This window comes from Chinchilla lanigera, unplaced genomic scaffold, assembly GCF_000276665.1.
Source record: "Chinchilla lanigera isolate Chin_1 unplaced genomic scaffold, ChiLan1.0 scaffold00027, whole genome shotgun sequence".
NCBI lineage: Eukaryota > Metazoa > Chordata > Mammalia > Rodentia > Chinchillidae > Chinchilla > Chinchilla lanigera.
In genome coordinates, this window is record NW_004955428.1 from 13,258,943 (window position 1) to 13,261,045 (window position 2,103).

The following is a 2,103-nucleotide window of genomic DNA, read 5'->3' on the forward strand; positions in this document are numbered from 1 at the left end:
AGCCCAGGCTGACCTCGAACTCACAACGATCCTCCTGCCTCAGCCTCCCAAGTGCTGGGATTACAGGTGTGCGCCACCACGCCCAGCATGAGTAGTCCTAAGAGTGGGGACCAAACAGCAAGTGGAAGGGATGCGACCAGATGCTGTAAGAGGGAACGATAAGAGAATAACTTGTGCATTTGATAATGAATAGATGTGACTGTCTAACACAAATGTTTATATTTCAATATATTGTGTTGTAACAAACATACTTCATGCACTAGAGTGAAATAAAATATTTTCACAATTTTGGTGCTTACAATTTAATCACGTGGAACATGCTTTAACTGTCCTTTTTATTGTCACTCCTGTCTCATAAGTCTTCAGTTAGTATTTGATTTAACGGAAACTTTCTGAAGCCTAACCCGCAAGAGGTCATGACTTGGGCAAAGAATTTATGGGACAAAAATCACTGACACTGTCGCCAGTGCATTAGGAGCAGGGTCCATGGACAAGCGCGCTCATTTAAGGAGAGCGCTATTGCTGAAATAGAGATGAGGGCCATCGGGACTTAGTGTTACCGGAGATGTTCTAGATGACATGACTGTGTTTAAGTGTAGATGTTTGTACGCGAATGTAGTTTTTGTACATGAATAAATAATACACGTAGACTGTTGTACATTTAAAAAAAAGACAGCCCATGAAAATAAGTCTTATTGTGTCTTTGGGAGCAAAACGTAATACAAGACGTGGCCTTAGTTTTCAGGGAAATACCGTATGTATGGCTTTCTCCTTTCAAGGCAGAGTCAAGTAGCTGGGACGCTGCGTGCTCCAGCTCACACTGCACGCTCACCCCCTTGGTTGCTAGTCTTTTTTTTTTGAGACAGGGTCTCCCTATGCAGTTCAGGCTGGTCTTGAGCTCACTTTGTAGCCCAGGCTGGCCTCGAACTCGCAAAGATCCTCCTGTCTCAGCCTCCAGAGTGCTGGGATTACAGGCGTGCGCCACCACGTCCGGCGGTTGCTCGTCTTTGCAGCGGGAAGGCTCCGCAGGTGGGGCACGGGAGGGATCGCCAAGCACCCGGTCCAGGACGCGGGCGTGCCCGGATGCGCACCGAGGTGTCCCGACGCAGGGACTTTACCTCCCGGTACACAAACCGCGGTAAATAAAGCTGAACCAGCCTGCGCCAGGGCCACCTGGCCCTCTCCACTTCCCACGCGCGGAGGCGCGGATACAAGGAATGAGCCCTCCCGTCTAAACCCTCTCTGAAGGCTCGCGGGGTGCAGCCCCGGCCCAAGCGCCTGCGGGGCTTCCCGAGGCCGGAGCACGCGGCGCCCAGGCCAGGGCAGGAGCCAGGGCAGGAGCCTAGGCGCTCCCGCTCTTAATTTTCCCGTCCAGAACTCCGGGCGCGGCCCCGTGCGACGCCCACGCTCCCGGCAGCGGACCAGCGAACCGGTGCCCTTCTCTGCCTGCACCTCGCGGAAAAATTGCGTCCCGGCCTGCCGCAAGCCATTGCCCCGCGGCCGCTCCACGCACGCGAAGCCCCGGGCGAGCGAGGACAGCACGGCGGCTCGGGACGGCCGACGGCCCCGCGCACGCGCACAGCGGGAGGCCGCTCCGCAGGCTCCCGGAGCTGTCGCCCAGGAAGGGCGAGCGCGTGGCGTTCGGAAGCTGCGCAGGCGCCGTGCTCTCGGCCCGCCCCGGTGTTTGCGCGCGCGCGGGGGGCAGGCGCCGCGTCTTTTCTTCAGTCCCGCCCTCCTCGTCTACCTCTGCGAGCAGAGGCCGGGAAAGAGAGCGGCGAAGAGTGGGGCGAAGTGGGCGGGGAGTCGCACGGGAGCGCGCGGGCAAAAGAAGGGAGGGGAGGACAAGATCGAGGCAACGTTACCCCGTTAACACCCAATCAGGAGCAGGCCCGACCCCGCCCCTTCCTCTCACGCTATTGGCTGGGAGGCCCCCGGGTGGGTGGGGCCGGCGCGGGGTTGGGGCGGGCAGGGGGCGGGGAGCGGGAGGAAGGCGCTGGCGGGCAGTGATGGCGGCGGGTGATGGGGACGTGAAGCTAGGCACCCTGGGGAGTGGCGGCGAGAGCAGCAGCGACGGCAGCAGCGGGAGCCCGGGCGGCGCGGGAG

General features: G+C 59.3%; 1 protein-coding gene across 1 annotated transcript in view; it reads left to right on the forward strand.

The window, feature by feature from the left end:
* Positions 1 to 1,972: 1,972 nt before the first annotated feature.
* Positions 1,973 to 2,103, forward strand: part of Pgrmc2 (progesterone receptor membrane component 2) — a gene marked incomplete in the record, with an annotated part of 17,742 nt that continues 17,611 nt past the window's right edge. The window contains 1 exon segment of the mRNA XM_013515321.1: positions 1,973 to 2,103. Within this exon segment, the coding sequence (XP_013370775.1) occupies positions 2,007 to 2,103 (97 nt within the window).